At 42.3% G+C, this 18,515-nt stretch overlaps 3 protein-coding genes across 3 annotated transcripts in view; 1 reads left to right on the top strand and 2 right to left on the bottom strand.

The window, feature by feature from the left end:
* The window catches only part of LOC145439198 (myosin light chain kinase, smooth muscle-like), a 30,629-nt gene extending 19,665 nt beyond the window's left edge, over positions 1 to 10,964 (bottom strand). The window contains exons 1-5 of the mRNA XM_080316688.1: positions 10,571 to 10,964; positions 7,489 to 7,631; positions 3,430 to 3,598; positions 2,677 to 2,965; positions 1,870 to 2,108 (exon numbers count right to left, since the gene is read on the bottom strand). Coding sequence (XP_080172814.1) covers positions 1,870 to 2,108; positions 2,677 to 2,965; positions 3,430 to 3,598; positions 7,489 to 7,631; positions 10,571 to 10,619 — 889 coding nt within the window. The 5' untranslated portion in view covers positions 10,620 to 10,964. The remainder of the gene's footprint in view (positions 1 to 1,869; positions 2,109 to 2,676; positions 2,966 to 3,429; positions 3,599 to 7,488; positions 7,632 to 10,570) is intronic.
* LOC145439206 (ran-binding protein 9-like) overlaps positions 1 to 18,515 on the bottom strand; it is a 333,125-nt gene that overhangs the window by 91,030 nt on the left and 223,580 nt on the right. The gene's annotated exons all lie outside the window — the stretch shown is intronic.
* The window catches only part of LOC145439204 (serine/threonine-protein kinase BRSK2-like), a 98,690-nt gene that overhangs the window by 12,661 nt on the left and 67,514 nt on the right, over positions 1 to 18,515 (top strand). The window lies entirely within an intron of this gene.

Here is an 18,515-nt window from a genome sequence, read left to right as displayed (position 1 = left end):
GTATCCGAAACCAGAATCCACTCCTCCCTTAGGATATATAATTCCATAAGGATTGGTGCGTTTGACTCGTTTTCAACCAAAAATTGTAAAATGGGTGTGACAGCAAGACGCGGCATCAGAAAGAGCCGATGGCTTGATTTGCACCCTAATCAGTGGTGGAAGTCTTGTAAATACACGGATTTTTCACTCATCTATTTACAGTTTATACCAGGGCATTTCAACAATTGACGCAAATAGCATTACTACGGTCTGTTTGCCATCGACGCTATTTCGCGTTGATACGACCAGTAAATGATGATTAGGCTGTGTACAACTGCGGGCATTTCATGAGATTTTGCAAAGAATACATAGACATACACAGATTGTGTTTCTTTCGCATCACACTTACGACCGTAAGCGCTTTTGGCGGCAGGTATCTGACAGTTTGTTTGTTTTTGGGGTATATTCATGGTGTTTGTCGACTACTATGGTCATTTACTCCTGGCCGATATTCTTCATATTTTCCGTAACTGCCGACTTATAGCACGGCCCACCTCTAGGCTTTTGTAAGACACCGCTGACGCGGATGAGGTGGCGAGGAGGAGCCTAGGTAAACCTCCAACACTTAGGTATCGGAATTCGGAAGTCGACCTCGGTCGGACTCGAACCCGCACCCATTGGTGTTGCAGCCGCGGATTATACCACTGCGCTATCTGACAGTCTTTTACGCTACCCTAGGGATGAACATCGTCTACGACTACCAGTATATCACGAACCCTTTTGTCGTTTTGATTAGAGCTTGTATCACGATGACTTTAGATTGCTGTGTACAAAACGGAAGTAATATTATGTTTCTCTGCTGCCGCGGCGTTGGAGTTACTACGAAGTTTACATCTCATATCTAGGTTTTACCACAAACTGTAAAATTGCAATCTTCAGTGTTTGCTTACGAATAATGATGAGTAGGATATAGTTTACGGGACTGGCTTAGTAGCCGTGTCCAACAGTGTCAAATAATGTGTGGGATGTTTTGCTATTCCCCTCCACTTACAGTTTGTGACAAGTGAGCAAGGTTTTTCATGCATGTACTATTGTACATTGTACATTGTACATTGTACTTGCATGTGATGGAGAATAGATTTGGTGCCAGACTTTTGGTTGAGCATAATTTGCGCGAGTGCCTTTCCAAAATACCTCCACTAATAGATTCACTCGATGAGTAGCGTCAAGCTGATCCATCGCAGTGAAAGCGTAAATACACCGAATATTGTGCTATGTCTTAACACTTCGTAAACTTTCGGCAATATTATTTCTAAGGAGCACGTCATATATGTGTGTAATTCGACAGGGTACGCAATTTAAAAAGATGTGTGAGAACCCCTGCCCTGTGCTCTGTTATTGCCTAGCGAACAAGGCTTTCAATGTCACGCAAACGTCACAAGTACTGCGAGTGCGACTATAGATCACCGAGATTTAGGCGCATCAGAAGAATCAAGAACCAGCGAACATACAGAGATCACGTTCAGAATTCATTTTGATAACTGCAGGGCGTTTCCTTTATCATTTCGAATCTCACAAGGATGCGTGTTATCGTGTATACTGCACACAATGGTGGCGTCGCCAAGTGGTTGCTTCGCCTTGTCTAAGTTGCTCATTCCTCAACAACGAAGGACGCCAGATTTCTACTGACCCGTAACGGATCAGTTATAGACGATATGCATCATGTTAGCATTAGCGGTAAGCTGACGACTGAAGGCCGGGCGGAATCAACTTATTTTTTAAAATCGCGGTTTAGGCGAGAGAGTGAAATGGAGGCCGCGGCTTACAGGTTTTCAGAGGTAATAAAACACCGTTATCTTCAAAACTATTCTCTGCAGAAATTCTCCTTACCGCTTTTGTTGGCTCCCAGCACCACGACGTCGACAATCGCCGTTTGTCTCCCCAGCGAGTTTTTCGCCTGAACCGTGTATTTCCCAGAATGTTCCACCCTACAATCGTCAATCTCGACAAAGTAATCGCTTCCATCTTCTCGGATCACAACGCCGTCAATTTCATCTAGCTTAGCGCCGTCCTTGTCCCAAGTCACGGTGGGTTTCGGATGGCCGAGCAGCGAACATTTCAACACAAGCCTGACAACAGCAGAGGTAGTTATGGTAGGCATTGCTTGTAGTAGTAGTAGCAGTAGAAGTAACATCGCAAATTTCTACCCAATTATATCAGAAGATGTAGAAATATCAAAGATTTGTCGAAATTACTCAAGTGTAGACTTGGTGGTGGAGTCGAAAGCTATTTTCGAGATTGCAGAATGCATCTTCGCGACCAAACCCAAAAACCCAACGACACCTCGTATCTGGTTACGATTTCGCAAACATATTCAGTCACCATGATACAGGGGCTCTTTCGCCCGGAGGTCGTGGCAATTTCACTCATAAAAATGATGCAAACGTTTCACAAAATCACTTTATTCTTTACAAAATCCAAAATACTAAAAAGTAAGTAATTTTGCTAAAAACGATTTAGTAAAAGTGAAAGTATTCTAAAAACAAGGCCACGAGAGTAATTACAAAAAGCATAGGCAAAACCTACTTGAGCGTTCGGAAAAAGGGAAAAGTAGCAGTACTTCATTGCTGGCCCCCTCTGGACATCACACGGCGTGTCTAACGAGAGTTGAAAAGATGGCATTCGGCAAACACTTACTTTTCCCCGGCTTTAACAGTCTGCGGCCGCGGTCTCAAAATAAATCCGGGCGCCCGGCGCTTCGGCGAGCTGCCGGTGCGCGCATTCGCGTCGTTAGTCCATGACGAAATGGATCCAGACACGAGTTTGGAGTTCGCGGTTCGGTTCAGTTTGGGCGACATGGAAGGTGAGCTCAATGCAGACGTGGCGGGACTACCAGAACTAGAATATGTCGGAGTGCCTACCCCCGTGCTATCGTAGCCGGTTCTGCGGCCGCGGGAAGAATTGGTGTTACTTGATATAGAGGACGCTGAGAAAGAAAGGCGTGCAGAATAATAAGTGAGAAAATTGCTGTTTAACGCTGGAAATATTGTCAAATTCGAAGTTACAACAGCTATAATTAAGCACCTGTGCAGAGCATAAGACTGACCTCAACATTTCTCATTACGATCTTAGACATATATGACTCTCATCATGTATTTCCGATGCATTTTTGAGCAATAAAGCGAGCCTCAAACATGAGATACCATCCTCGACAAAGCTAATTCTGGCTGTACAACAATAACAAACTCATCTATGTTTATCCATCGTAGGTTACTTTGTATGGACAGTAGAGAAGAATGTAATATTAGCGGGCATTCGATCGCCGACAATGTTGTGATTACCAATCGCGCGATTACAGATCGTAAGTAATTCTACACCCTGGTATGATCACACGCGTTGAAAGTACGGCGCCTCCCGGTACTCTCACAACCCGGGTTCAAACCTCCATACCTCTCAACGTCAATCGTGCTGAGCAGGATTGGTCGCCCTCCGAATTTGAAGCAGTCACAGTATAAAGCCCTGAATCTGCCTGGTCGGTGCGCGATATCACCAAGCTGTGCGTACCGTACATCTCCATGACACGCACTCGGGTGCTGGAAACTGGTATCTTGTCACCATCCTAAAAATAGCATTACTCGGGTTGACCGACTTGTAGCGTGGATGACGGATGCGCTGATTATGTAAATCACGACGAAGAGTCCAAGATGTACGAGACCGAGAAGTACTATCGCGTCTGGCTGAATTGATGATCGCATTTATCGCACGAGTGAAACGAAGCAAAAAGACACCCGATGTGATTGATTAAGACATCGCAAGCACGAGGTACCCTTTATTTTTAGTGTCTATTTTGTGTAAGAGTTTTGCGGTTTGGGGTCGGCACGCTACGTCGAATCGAGACAACGAACTGTACAACAGGTTCAAAATGATGTCATTAGTAAGCAATGCCTTTGAAATGCATTCACCGTCCTGCAACGGTAAGGAGATACCAAGCTGCTCCGTAGATAATGATTCTCGCGTGGTTGAATATCAAAATAACCATCAATTATGTCCTAACGTCGATATCAAAGATGAAGGAAAGTTGACAATCCCGGCGATACTTATGCTGACAGCAAAGTAACGCGTGTGTATATTTATATAATTCACCGACATCAACATTCATGCCGTTTTAGGACATCAATTTGATGCCCTCTTAATACATTCAGCGGTTGACATTGTATCAAGCTTATTCCAGCTCCGCCGGACCAATAGTGTCTCATAAGCGGTCGCCGAGAACTCGACGACGGGAACGCTGGATATAATAGCGAGTTTCGTTATGTCAACTGATTTTGAAAACGGCGCCGAAAAACGGTTCGCGATTTTCGCCGCATTCAAACTTTCCGCGTACGATTACAACTTACACTGTTAAGTTAAGTTCGGTAATCACAAACAGGACACACGCACAGATATCGGTAGGCTTCATCCCTCGAAACTATCAACCCCAAACGCGACTGTGTACGGAAACTCATCGAAGCGGATATTTCAAGTTTCCTCGTGACACACGATCTTTAATTCACCCGTTTCACAAACAGCCACAGTCCCTTTCAAGTAAGATTGAATTCCTGCCTACTTCTGACGCTGCGAACAATGCGACCCGGAGCGTTATAGGGCCCATCGCGAGATTCTCAAGTACGCGGATAGCGCGCTGATTTCAATATTTCTACATTTCAGAACCGGCGTCGCTAACAGCAACTGACGTCAACAAATTGAGCCTTTTATTTATCCAAAGCGCAACCTCGCCAGCCGGACCACAACAAACAAACGGTTCGGACGTTCTCGCTGAAACGCTAAAACTCGAAATAATTTATCCTCGACACCGCGGATGGTTGTCGTTTGCGTTTCGGTTGATCGCTTTTTCGGCCGACGGCAAATTCCGAAGGCGAGAAAAACGGCGCGATTCCGCAGCGTAAACTCACGCCATATATGGACGGACGGCATCGGAGCGTGAGAAGAGATTGTAACAGAATGGCTCAGAGCGGAGAAAGCGAGAAAAAGTCGAAGCATTTTTCGGGGCAATTAAAGTAATCGCGTCGCTTTATTACGATCAAACGGCGGATAACGCGAAAACAAACAAGGAGCACCGATCTTTGAAAGGCATCGCCGCCGTACATAGACTTATGGAGTCATCATGATGACTAAATTGTCCGATAGTAGAGCAACGGAACATAAAATCAGAATACATCAAGAAACCTCGCACAGATACAACACATAAACTCATACCGATGACCAGAAGCGGTCACAGGTCTCTGGATCAGAAACGAAGTAATCAAGAGTTGCACTCGAGTATACAATATACAATATACATGCATCCTGCTTACACTACATACTAAATTGGTTACGATTTTAGACTAATTCCACTTCTACTTCACGGTTGATCGACAAGACCTAGAATGCACACTTTTTAGTTACTTCGCAATCGATACTTCTACTTCAGTGCCAAAAATGACTACTTTGATACCCTCTGACGACAGCACTCAAGCAAAACGCGTTATGTAAGCGTAAAGTTAGGCGGAGGCCTGCTACAATGCAGATACTTGAGGATCATAAGCAGCATTTGCTTCAATTAGCGGGCAGCATCCGGATATCTCGGCATTACTGAGTATGATTTATCACTTTGTTTAGGGATTAATTATACGAGATACTGAGCGCCATCAATCCGTACACTTTGCTGCGTTAGTTCATTACGTTACGCTTATGATCTGGGGACGCCCGTGGCGTCGACCAATTCAATAAATGAACTCTTTTGAACGGTCGTGTGATGTACAGATTGACTGAATGAGTATTATTTACATAGGTTGCGGGACATGTGTTTGGATACAAAACGAAACAAGATATTTTGTAAGTTGCCCAGAATGTTTCTCTGCGTTTTCAGGCGTTTTACACGGCCGGCGTGCCACCAAGTGCATCGATCGTGCGTCACAATATTTCTTAGCGCCGGTTATGTTATTTTCCAGAATAAATCATTGTTGATGCGTATTTAAGATCAACCGAATTCCTGTGTGCGTCGTTACATCATGAGAGGTGGGCGTGTATAACATGTGTATTATATTATGCAGATTGGAGATTGTGTTGCGTATTATAACCGAAAAAGTAAACAAATGTGAACAGCGTAGGCGCAGCGAGGATTGCACAGATTCAGCATTGCAATAGAACGATACATCGATGCGAGCAAAGCCGCAGGATTGATGTCTTCCGAATCGTACACTTAAGCAGGATTGGGGTCCCTTATTTGTCGTCGGGCACGACAGACTCTTACGCGACGCCAATTATTTGATTAACTACCCGATTAATCACACATCGTTCGTTCATAGGTAGATATGGAAATCCACTCATGATGAGAATATATTCGTCTAGGCTACGCCTCGCTAAAAAGAACTCGAAACGACCTGCAGGCCAATGCTTCCATGTTATTTGCAATTGTGACATCCACGCCACATTATTTATAGAAACTACGTGTGGCTGCCTGAATGATGTGGTATTTTGGTGCCATTACTCCGACACTGGAAGAAGACGCATAACATATCTTGCTATGTGTATGGTGGAAACGCAATATCGTTTCACACATTTTCAGATACCTAGGACTTTAACGCGATGCTAGCAGAATATCATCGTGTCTCGTGAAACATGATTTCTCGGCGAAGCAGCCGATGATCTGCTTTGTACCAAAACAACAGCACGGTAATGATATAACTAACCGAAAATACGATTATATACCTATATGAGCTTTGGCTATTGGAGAAAACACCGCAGTAAACCTCAATCCGTACCAGCTAACGCGACCAATCAACTTCGAAAGCCTGCGACCATCGATAACATTCGATTATAAACAACCATCTCGAAGAGAAAAAGTCAACGCGGAGTAATGAATCGTTTGGTAAGCATGTAATTTACCGCGACGGGCATTCTCCACATGCCACGCTCTTTCCTTTTTTTCCCACAGTTCATATTTGGTTAAAAATCGAGGTGTGACATAGACATCGGCATGGTTTCGCAACCAATAATTATACCAAGACAAAAAACATCTATCGCGAACCACCACTGCTTTGAGCCGAGAGATTAATCGGCGTTTCGCTTTGGATCCGAAAATGTCACTTGCCACTTTTCAGTGAATTATTAACCGATAAGCTTCAGTACCACAATCCAGATTGTTGTTGAGTTTAGGTACGTGTCGTTTCGACTACTCTGGCCATTTACGCCAGACCAGTGATAATTCAGGTCTGGATTGGTGTGATGTGCAACAGTTAGAAAGTTACGCTCAGTCTGACCGATTCAATTAGAGCGAGATTTGCCGGCATTTCGCTGTCGCGATCGAAATCCTTATCGAATTATTTTGTTTTCTGGCTATCGCCCTTTCAATAAAATCTATTCCATTTATTGTGTGCGCAAATATCGAGTGCATTGAATACATACATTTTCAACCGGATGCATGCAGCTAGTTCGTTGTTGTGGATATTCCTGTGGCAAGCGACTTACCTTTTTCCAAACTACAGTTGGTCTTGGTCTGCCTTCTACCTTGCATTCCAGGCGCGAACGGCCCCCTTCGCTTGATTTGACATCGGTCAGGGGCTGGCTGAACGTGGGAGGTTGAAATCGGTTTCCGAATTGCCCGTGTCGGCCTGAAATTGTTTCAAGATATGTAGTATAGTTGAACTAGCATGGTCGTTCCATAGTTTGGAAACCCGAAGAGGGACGGATGTAAATGTGAGAAGCCGCATACCTACAGGCTACAGCCCTACAAGATTTCATCGGTAAGAAATGCAAAGTCTACCGCATAATGAGTAATGACATCGCTATGTGTCAAAACATTGGATATATATGTACAAAAGCATAGCAGTATTGTGGAAGAAATAAAATATCTCGGCTGCTAGTCAGTTTGGGAATTTAATAGTCCTACAGCTTTTCATAGTAATGTACGTACAGGGCTACTAAACTGATGAACCACGGTGCGTATGCGGACCTATTCCTTGTTGAATCCGCACCTTACCCCCTTTAGAACCAAGTATTCGAAATTAAAAATGCCAATCCTTCCAATACTTGTGACTACCGAAACAATAAATACATTTCGCTTATTGCTTTTCATAATACCGCTTTACCGGATTTTGTATATAGTTATAGCGTATTACATTTGTACGACTGTAAATTCTTTCATGAAAGATATAACGGACGTAAGCAAATTTAAACTTCTGTAAATGGATCTTTGCTGAAAATAGTTGAGTAGCTCTGACATAGTACAATGAGGGGTATAATAAACAATTGAAGCATAATAGTCGATGCATTGTTTAGGGTTATGCACTGTAACGGACTAGACAGTTGATGGGCATGCAATAAGCATCTATCGATCGTAAATCTGACAGTCATAAAGACGTATCATTCTGAAATAATCTGATATGCTTCTCAGCTTCTGGTAGGCTCGAAATTTCTTTGCATTCCGGTGAAATACTATCTGAATACGATTTCCAAACGTCCGGGATTGACGAATCATGACAGTCGTGATAAGGTGTGTAAAAACGATACGAATTTTATCAGATATTTATCAATCCGGCAAACGGATTGCGATTAATTTAACTCGTTATCTGACGTCTTATGGCCGCTCTCCGTCAATAAGACCACTACACGGTACGTTATGGGCTGTCAATCAGGCACCAATTGTGACGGAAATCGATATCATGAAAGGTGTTAATCGGGAAGTCTGGCTTTGTTACGTTGTGAAAGGAAACAATCTAAAGGTATTTGAGCAAGAAAACAGACAATTGACAATTTTACAGGACGCGAAAACAGTACATGAGTGCATGCACAAGTCACTGGGTCTTCAACTTCAACATATAGAGCAAACAGCAAGTTCAACAAGTAGGGTAACTTTGGTAACACATTGCATATAATCTCATGCTTCTGTATGTGCAGTGGCGCGGATGGATGGATGGATGTATGGATTCATATTTATTCTTCTGACCTGACACAAACCAGTGAACTGGAAGTCAATCGATACGACTGCTAAGACAAGACATTAACGGCGGACAAATAGTCACGGACTATCGAAACAAAACAAAACAAAACATGCATCTGAGTTCTTATTCTGACCACCTCTATCCTGAAGAGCACGCGGGCAACACGGAATGAAACCCCGCGTATTCAGTCACACACGCAGCTACTGTGTTATACAAAATGTTATGTAAGCATTTTATAAACATCACATTCTGTACAAGTACAATTACAACGTTTAGCAACAGTGATATTCAATGCTAGATGATTATCATCCATGCATACGGTTCAGGATCGGGAAATTCGATCTCCACTAGACCAAGCAGAGGCGTAGTCGCCTATTTTATTAATGAGTCGTAAGTGGCAGATATATTCAAGAAAATTTCGGTCGTACAGAAACATTTAACTGAATGCTAGCTTGCATAGGAAGTGAAAATGGAGGTTTTAAATTGAAAATCACTTTCTGATGAAGTCGGCAGTTTTCGCCCGATCTGTCAATTTGAATTTCATAGAGCAGAGTCACAAGCACCGTTTGGAATATTTTTGAGTGTGGGACACGCTTAACAATTGACGCACATCTCCACTCGCCGAGGAGATACACATATTCACTATCAAATAGCATCCACTTATTGAAAGTCTCTCGAAGGTAGCTCCGTTATGGAGATGACAAACATTACCAAAGCAAGGATATGGCCTCAAGTGGATGTTCTAACTGTAACACTATTAGTAAGAGAGTCGCTTTAACAAATACAATTTTGAACGGTAGCTACGAAAACAAGCTCTTATCTAAGGGCTAGGGATAGAGTAAACCATGGCCTCATAGTAGGACATGAGTAAACTAATATTGATATGTTCAAGGGTGACTCAGATATAGGCGCACATATGGTAGTGGTAGATCCTATAATCATAGCAGATCATGAATAAACCACAGTATGTAATTAACTTGTGAAGATAACAATGGTGCGTGAAATGCCAAAGGTTTCATTGCAACCAAGTGTTAATCGAGTTAAGATTGCAAATTCCACAATGGGACGCAAGATGATGGCGCGAGCAAATAAATACCACAGCAAACCGAACTAATGAAAGATGGATATGCCCAACAATGCACCGATTTTCGATCATGCGCTAAAAAAGCAAATAAAACACGTCTGAAGTCATATCACGCCGTGCGTTTTTGCATCACTCCCTTAAAGCAAATAAGTAAGGAAACTTGAGCTGTTGGAGGACAAGTGCCACATTCCTATTGCGCCAGCATCGACTAGAGTGTACGTGTACGTATTAGTTGAAACAGTTTTAAATGTAACTGTTACTTTGTTGCGACTATAATGTTGGATTCACCCGGTGATATATGGACAGGAAAACAGAGCTGAAAGTGTTATTGCTGATTGAACGCAAGCTTAAATACATAAGATGATACTGACGAACAGAAATAGTGATAAGGCGTCTGCATAAAGCCGTTCATGCTGTACTTTGGAATTTCATGATATATATACTTCTGTTTGAGACACACAATATTGGGAAAGCCAACGGTAATACAAATAAGTGTTTCAGAATTTCGGTAAATATTTGTCCTTACCCGATGATCCGTAATCGACGTTACTCGTGAATCTGCCGCTTCGGCTCATGGTTTAGCCTCTGACCGATAGCATCCACCTCCCAAAACGCACAGATCCTTGCACGTACGATATTTCCCAGGGAAATTATGGATCAAAACTCTAGCGAAATATGACGCTACACGCAAAGCAGGATATCCAGATAAAACGCCTGTGGCAACTATTTAACTATAAGGACATGTTTCTCGTGAATGAGATGTTATCTTGAAAGTGCAGTTTATGTACCACTGCCACTATCACCCTTAGTAGACTCCTTTTCTTAGTGAATCGAGTCATTCTGATGTCGATTTGGTAACCACCCTCCCACGCTGTAATCTCTCCTTATGCACAGAGTTGAAATAAGCGTAACGAGCAACTAGTAATCGTTAGTAAAGGTCGACCAATTATCGACATGGCCGATTATCGAGGCCGATATTCAGAGCTTTCCCGATTATCGATATCGGCCTATGAAGGCCGATATTGCGGCCGATATTTTATATTCAAAAAAATTTCAAAAATATTGGAAATTCAATGCTCCGTGTTCTCAATCTCAAGACGCAAAGGGCGATATATGACAGATTTACCCTTGCAGGACGAGTTTAACTGGGTGAGCATGCAGAGAAACTATGCTTCCTGCATTACAATCTACCTTTTCTGGACTGATCTGCAATTCTGTATCATGTTTTGCTTTTTGGGTTATCCCAAATTACAGCGAATGTGCACAATTAAGCAATAATTCCTTTCAATTTCAGTTTTCTCGTTTGTTGTTCAGTTTTGTGTGTAATGAACAAGTGCCATCTTGCCTAATATAGGATATTTTTTGTGAAATTGTTCTCTGCTCCTTCCATATTAATATCGGCCTATGATATCCGTTATCGGCCTTGTGAGTGTGTCGATATATCGGTATCGGTATCGGCCTGTAAAAATCAATATCGGTCGACCTTTAATCGTGAGATGATGAACAGCTTTTATCTGAGATGGGCTTGGAACTTGAATGCTTTCCAAACGAACTCACACGTCGGAATCAAATTATACAGCCTCTGATTTACGAACAAGTACATCGGCACACGTCTTTCACACTCAGGTTTCTACATGCACGGGTGTGGTTACAAAAATTCTGACGGGCAGAACAAAAATAATCCTTTCACTGCATTGGTGTGGTGTCGGTCATCCACCAGGAACGCAAAGCCTAAACTTGATCTATATTTTATTGCTCTCTATCTTACGGTAGGTTGTCCTGTTGCAGTGTTATATAGTATATATCCAATTACCCATTCACTTTCACATTCATAACTTTGAACTATAATAACAACGAAAATAACTATACATCACAGGAAAGTATGCATATCTGTAACACAGACATCATTTGATTGCCCGAATATTGCAATGCTGGCTAGCCTCGTTATTCGTTCTGTAATCAAATCGATTTTTTTCGATGGCTACTGTAGTGGCGCAGTTTTATGCAATTACCATGTGGTATGATTAATAGATTACAATATATATAGAGCTTGAACTCCAAGCGCGCCAGTTAATCCATATTGCCACAAACTCCCAGCTCGGTGTATGATAGAATTCCACGGTTAAAATCTATACTGCTGCACGCCACAGAAACAGCAAAACATCTACGGTGCTTCCTCGTCGGGCAAAAAACGCGTAGGACACGGCATCACATTTCATTCTCATCTCTGACAGCTTGTGTGTAACTTTGAGTCCATAGAAAACTAGATGGATGAACCCTATAGATACAGAATCGCGACCGCTCTAAAACTATTTACCTTTCCTTTAAGCCAAACTTGCGATACATTCGGGTACGCAATACGCATATACGACAGCGGTAGATACTTTCTACAGTATTATCTGGCGATGTATGGACGCCGGTAAAGTGCACTTGAATCATTTTGGAAATTGATAGCGAGTTGATCATGCGCGACTTCAGCTACTTTCGACTCCCTTACGAATTGTAGGGTAATAGTACATTAGAGCGTCACTACTATAAAATTTTACGCCTTCATGAGCCCTTTATTGCTGTAGCGATCTGCTGCTGCCTTACTAAAATTACAGCATCCAGTACAACAATTACATACAAAGCATGTCGCGAATAGCCGCTACTACCTACCATTCGTGGACTGCTAATGAATTGCACGGGGTGGGTGTCGAAACCGATACTGTCACATTCTGACAGATGAACAGGTAACGTCAATAAGGCTTGCAACATCCCCGTCGCTTCTACCATTTCATACTGTGCCTTTCGAATTTACGTCCGAAACGTCCAACCGACCGTGAAAAGCCGCCTTTTTCCAAAGTATGTGCGGATTTAAAGAAAATTCGACTAATATCGATTGCTAGATGCGACCGAGTGCAAACAACCCACGCTTCTCGCAACTGGTTGAAATCTCAGTACTGTGTAAATTGCCGTGGTACTGGGCTAATGTGTCGTCGTCAGTGAAAGCAAATATTCTCCGCATTCCTGTCGCTCCAGCTGGAAAGTGCCGGTGTCTTGTCTTCGCTATGTCATATCGCATACCACTTGTTAATAACACATTCGGGAGGGTTTTCTGTACGCGAGTCATTGCTAGCACCGACGATGTTGGGTTCATTCTGATACAATGCCCTCTCGCGGCGTGAATTGTCTGACTAGATGCTTCTTTAATCTCCATACAACTTATAATGACGGGATATCCACAGCGCAATCGATTTATTCGACGTGATAGACAGGCTCTTCAAATCGCTGTATATCTTTTGAACGTTCCTTATTGTGACGAATTATAACATCCACTTAACAAAGGAACGTGACGAATTTTCACGAGAGCGAATGTTACTGACATTTTACAAATTCGGGGAAACTATCACATGAAATTGGTCTGTTGAGAGTCCCGGGCGTGGGACGTTCGGGCGTTAGTGAACAGTAAACACTGAGTGCTGGTTCGGTTGCAACCAGCAAATTATATCCTCGGAACAGGCATAGGAAAGTAACAATGACCATATTACTTTTATATAAAAAGAAGTGATTCTCAATCTTTAATAGTTGAGGACCTCATTTGTTGATCTTGAATATTTCAAAACGCCACTATCTGATTAACTATTTTTATAGGGGGAATCGACTAAATTACACTTTGCGATATTGCATCTATTGGCTGCCACAGTAGTCGAAAAACTAACGGTATCAATACAGTACATACTACATACAATACAATTAAAGTATTAATTGTCGCACATTTCGATTCCGATATGAGAAGTACAAACACGACTAATGTTTTTAATGGCCTGGCTATGTTTTCAATTATATGTGGTTAGGTGGCAAATATCTCAAAATGTAGAATCTTATACGCGAAACGCATGGATTTCGGTCGCATGCCATAATTTGTCCAGTCCGCACACTTATGTCGAGTTGTCGGTTGATGTCATGACAAACTGAAATTTCGTGGTATGACCGCATTGCGCACTGTTACGTTTTGGTCACTAAGATGATCCAATGACTACGAAAATGTTAATATCAAGCCAGTTTAACTTAACTTTGAGGGGAAGGGAAGGACATACGTGGTTACATACAAACGCTGCGACGATTGAAGTTCAAAGAAGGCATTGTCGTTTCGCACAACTGGCACAAGGCGATATGCGCTACTGTTGTCGTTTTGTTGATAGGTAATAATAGGCCACGAATTTACTAATTAAAACGTATGATAAGATCAATGTCAATAATGGTGACCCTCGTGGCCACAAAACCTTTGCGCGACTCGATTTGGGCTGGGACCGTATAGCTTAGCAAATAAAGTGAATAGTACACATCTGTTCTCGAATTTTGATAGTGGTACATTAGCAGCGAAGTATACATCATTCTGGCTAATCAAATAAATTCAAACTTCCTCTTGTAAGATATTAACGCTTATATATAAAATTTCCGTCAACTAAATGAACGACCGACCCCACCCACGTCTTTACCCCATCCTTGGAGAGCTGATGGATTACGGGTGCAATTTGTATCCCCATTGGGGACAACTATTGAACTCTTGTTCAAATTAGCGGGAAGCCCCAATTAAATAGCTACAAGGCCCGAGGATGCAAGGGTGAAAAAAGCATTTGCATCATACTTTAATTTCATATGAGCATCTCATCTCATCAAATTTCCACTATGTGTTTTACTGTACATCGTCACAAAGTGCTACATCGACCTTAAATCCACGCTCCCGCACTCGGTTACTACGCTACACTCACACACTCTGCAGGACCTCATCGAAACAGAACCATCGTCTTTTCGTAGACTGAAGCATTCTCCGCCTCTTTTGTTTGACAATGTTTTGCCGACTGACGTCTGCACCACTTCACAGGTTGACAATTATAGCACACGGCAAACCCGACAGCCGAGACCAAATCGAATCGCTGCCGCTACTTACGGGCTCGACCTTATTATAGTGTGCTACGCCCTGTCTGCGTGCGCCTACATTGCTAAATCATAAATAGTAGTACTATTCCTTCTACGTTACATCATTTTATATCTTATTAAAATGATGATGATGATTTGTACTGCAAACCTCGTCATAGTTTGACCGACTCTTAAAAAGAGCAGCCACATCTCAATATATATTGTAGGCCACTTGTCTAGAAATTGTCGCCGGCGATCTGCATATATATTATACACTTATACAGTCATATCAAATTTCAAATGGCTATAAGTGCCGGACTATATATTGTAAAAATAAATTGTCACCCAAAATTGATCCATCTTCTGTTTAGCATGAAATGCTATCAGACAATGTTAGGAATATGGTCGATATTAATACGATTTAGTATATCGTGTAACATCGTGTACTTCAACGCCTCCGCTGAATCTACAAGTAAATCCATGCAACGGCAAAACGATCGTTTCCAATTATAACCATATAATTTGTATCATACGTTGTGCACTGTTGGTTGGCATGTTGGTCGATAAAAACGGTGAGAACTTCACGTAGCAGCGAGCCGATACCTTTAAATCTAATATAATTCTCCCTGAAATGGTCTTGTACGTGCGATTAATGACAGGTAGTAGCCTACCGTATACCAGTCTTGGGTAGTCAGGGCCGTAACAGTACTTCGTCAGCCCCCCCCCCCAAAAAATGTTGGTCTTGGGCCCCATAGGGTGATAGACGTAACTTCTGAGAGGCTTCGCCCCAGACCCCCCTCAGGCTGTACGCTGTTTATTGCTACATATCATCTAAATGGGGCGTCCGTTTAGTGAGTCTGCGTTTATTGCCTTAACGCGCGAAGCGCGAGAAATTTCTATTATTCATGACTAAATCGGTCAATATAATCGGGAATTGCATAAATATTGCTATCAATTTTTATCCCTCTCTGCTCGCGTCATCTGATTTACCGGTAGAGCTGAGTGATCTGTGTTTGAAAAAGTAGAACCCCTCAATAATAATTGAAGATCTTCGGGTGCATACCCGTTGGCAGGAACGAAACAGCACTTCGTCAGTCCCCCCAGAAAAACTTGAGTGTTTGGCTCCATTGGGGTGATAAACCGACCCCCAATCACATTGTTTGCTTCTGCCACGAAATTATAGTTGCAGGCAGTGAGCCAGCGAGAAGCGCGAAAATTTTCGATAATTCACGATAAAAACGGTCAATAAGATCGGGAATTGCATACATATTGCTATCAATTTCTTGTCCTCTCTGATCAAGAAATCAAATTTACCGGTAGAGCTGAGTGAGGTGTCTTGGAAACTGTAGGGCCCGTAAATAATAATTAAACATCTTCGGGCGGGCGGACCCGTTGGTATGACTTCGTTGCATGATGCTATTTTGTGACCTCCATGTCTGCTATATCAAAAAATATAGAATCGCCCAAACGTTCTAAACTAAAAGATCACACGATTTCAACTTGGTATTCTTCACTGGTATATATCTTTTTCCCCTGCGGGATGGTATTTGTCTTGCGAGGTTCAGATTGCCAAGACAGGAACATTCGGCGCCAGTCATAGCGCCTATGGACGATTAAACCTATATGTATTTTGTGTATATAACGAAGTTTTCGGTCAGCACAAGACCAGTCCTTTTCGGCCAAGGTTTTCTTGCTGCCGATCGTTCTGGCACACTTCTTGGAGTCGCATGTTACATGACCTAAAACTTTGTATTTCTTGGTGCGTCGTGGCGCGGTAATAACCAACGCCGATGAGCCCATTTCTATAAATCTTGCGAATGTTTTCTTGGGGGAAGAGTACCCAATAAACAAGATATTTGGCAATTTGGCAAAAATTTCGAAAAAGTTGCATAAATTGTCAAAAAATACTCCATAATTTATGCTAATTCACGAAATAATTTTGAGCCCCCTTCGAGCTCGGCCCCCCTAATTGGGGGATTTGGGGTGCGGCAGTTACGGTCCTGTGGGTAGTGATTCAATCATTGTACTGAATTGGTATTGTCTCCCATCGATGTGACTTGAAATAATTCCAATTTACCAAAAGATAGGAGAATACATATTTAGAAGTCGATTCTATTGGTCAGCCAACTAAGCGATAGCGATATTTTGCTTTGGCAATGATGATATGCCGTTCTGGTAAATGTTAACAGCCCTGATGGCCTGATTTCTTCTATCAAGCGAGAGTACTTCAATATCATCGATGTAGTCAATACCTAAAATAAATTAGGAATCAATTACCATGTCACACAGATCCTCACGTCGTCATGATCTGTAGGTAACTCAACCATCAGCTAGGCATAGGCTAGGCAGGTGCGCTTCCAGTCCCAGGTTGAAAGTACACTACCGCCCCTTAGTGTTCGTTACCCGAGGTAACCTTATCGGCCAAGCGCTGCAGTGCACACCAGTTCTCGAACGCATCGACCTCGACAACTTCATAACGATGCCTTGATGTCAGGAATCCATTACGACAGAACGAAGACAGATTACTTCACAATAATTTCCGAGTCAAAAATTGTGGTAGGGGCATATTTCACTCAATGATCCAAGGATATATAAAACTTTTATGTATCCTTGCAATGATCCCTTGGCTACGTCACTGATTGCACGCATATTTAAAGACTAACGGTACTAGACACAGACAGATGATTACCGAATTATCGTGCATCAAAATATTCAATCAAGGTGGAGTGGCCCTCCGCCCTTCGCATGGAACGGAATTTCGTCGGATATCAGAACGTCCCCGACTAACGACTCTGACTACATTTTGGTCTAATATAGGGTAGCCATACGTCCGGAATTTCCCAGATATGTCCGGAATTTGAGTGTTCAAACTAGCGTCCGAGAATAAATCCTAAAATGTGCCTAAATGTCCGGAATTTTGACGGCCTGAATAGGGCTCAAAATTACCAAGTGAATCAAAATTAACAATAGCATGTTTTGGTTCAAATTGATTACACTTGAAATTTTCTTCGCGCTGTGTGCGATTTAACGTCACATAGTGCTACCTCTGGATTTTAATGTGGGTATCCCTCCCTCGCAAGAAATACAATAAAAATGACGATCTAAAATAAACCTAATTGTAATCGCAAGTAGCCTATAAGAGAACGGTGTATTCCTAGTGACAGTTAAGTGGACGCTTTTTGGACGCTTTAGTGCATGGGTGCCCTACCTGCGACCATAGAAAGAAAATAGTGCGGCCGTCGACTCGCAATTCAATTAGTGTGTGTTGGCGGGCGTCGACATGCAAATCGAATTTATGATTTTAATTTATGAACTCCCGAATTATTGAAAGATTTTAATTAATCTTGAAATTTTCTTCTCGCGACGCACGAATCAATGCGACTTTATTATTCGAATTGAATATAGTAGCGCCCTTTGCAATCTGAGGTACACAATACAGATGGTTACAGCATAGGAAAATGATTTGCCCCATACATAAATACCAACTTGAATCGTAGGCTCCTCGCGAACGAAATTTGTTTCTGGTATATTTGGGAGATTCTAACATATTTCCACTACACCAGGGGCGG

This window comes from Botryllus schlosseri, chromosome 5 (genome assembly GCF_051294905.1).
Source record: "Botryllus schlosseri isolate E-star chromosome 5, Bs_hap1, whole genome shotgun sequence".
In the NCBI taxonomy this organism is placed as follows: domain Eukaryota; kingdom Metazoa; phylum Chordata; class Ascidiacea; order Stolidobranchia; family Styelidae; genus Botryllus; species Botryllus schlosseri.
This window is presented reverse-complemented; position numbering and strand designations above follow the sequence as displayed.